At 36.2% G+C, this 820-nt stretch overlaps 1 protein-coding gene across 1 annotated transcript in view; it reads right to left on the bottom strand.

Annotated features, from left to right (window-relative positions):
- NAEGRDRAFT_76286 (uncharacterized protein) overlaps positions 1–820 on the bottom strand; it is a gene marked incomplete at both ends in the record, with an annotated part of 3,107 nt that overhangs the window by 1,619 nt on the left and 668 nt on the right. Inside the window, one exon of the mRNA XM_002668742.1 lies at positions 78–790. Within this exon, the coding sequence (XP_002668788.1) occupies positions 78–790 (713 nt within the window). The remainder of the gene's footprint in view (positions 1–77; positions 791–820) is intronic.

The raw sequence follows: 820 nt of genomic DNA, 5'->3' as shown, positions 1-820 counted from the left end.
TTCAATTCACCAGACAATTCATTCTTGAGTTGAGCATTCATTGCATGTTTTTCCAATATTTTCTTATTATCCAAAACATTCTTAATCTTATCAGGAAGTTCATAAGCTTCCAATGGTTTTTGGAATTTCATTCCATCCCCCAAAGGTCTCTTTCCAGATTTGACATTATTAAATCTCCAAACATGTCTATATTTTCTCTTCTTCAAATTTGGTAATTTGTAAATTCTGTCTGGATCATAATGAAGAGTGAAAACCTTCTTTACAGAACCACCCTCAAGAGTTTCCTTTTCAAGGGTCTGATAGAAAAATAAAGTGGGATGTAAAATTTGATAAACCAACATTTGAGGACTCAATTGTGAATAATTCAACTTGAATCTTTTGTGAACCATTTTGAGAAGTTTCTTGGTATCCATCTTTCTTGGCACATCCAAAGTAGATGTGACAAAATGAATAATATCTCTCTTTCTGTTCTCATCCAAAAGGAGAGCATTCATGCTTGTGCCATCATTATTATTATTGGACACAGATGGTGGAGTTGATTCTGGTTGTTGTGGAGGTGCTTGTTTCTTTGCTCTTTTCCTACGATTTGAATTTTTAGATGTTGCTTTACCTGTTGTGGTGGTGCTTGCAGAAGTCTGCTTGTGAGCAACATTTGATGATGCAGATGCATGTTGCACAACAACATTCAATGCAGCTTTGAATGTTGTTGATGCATTAGCATTCACCATGCTCTTCTTAATATCGGCCTTCTTTTTACGAGTGCGCTTTGGCTGTGGAGGAGCCGTGTTGGCTAAATTTAAAGTAGTATCAGCCACCACTA

The sequence above is a fragment of the Naegleria gruberi genome (assembly GCF_000004985.1).
Source record: "Naegleria gruberi genomic scaffold NAEGRscaffold_108, whole genome shotgun sequence".
Lineage (NCBI taxonomy): Eukaryota > Heterolobosea > Eutetramitea > Acrasida > Naegleriidae > Naegleria > Naegleria gruberi.
The sequence above is the reverse complement of the archived record's forward strand: the minus strand, read 5'-3'. Positions and strand labels throughout refer to the sequence as shown.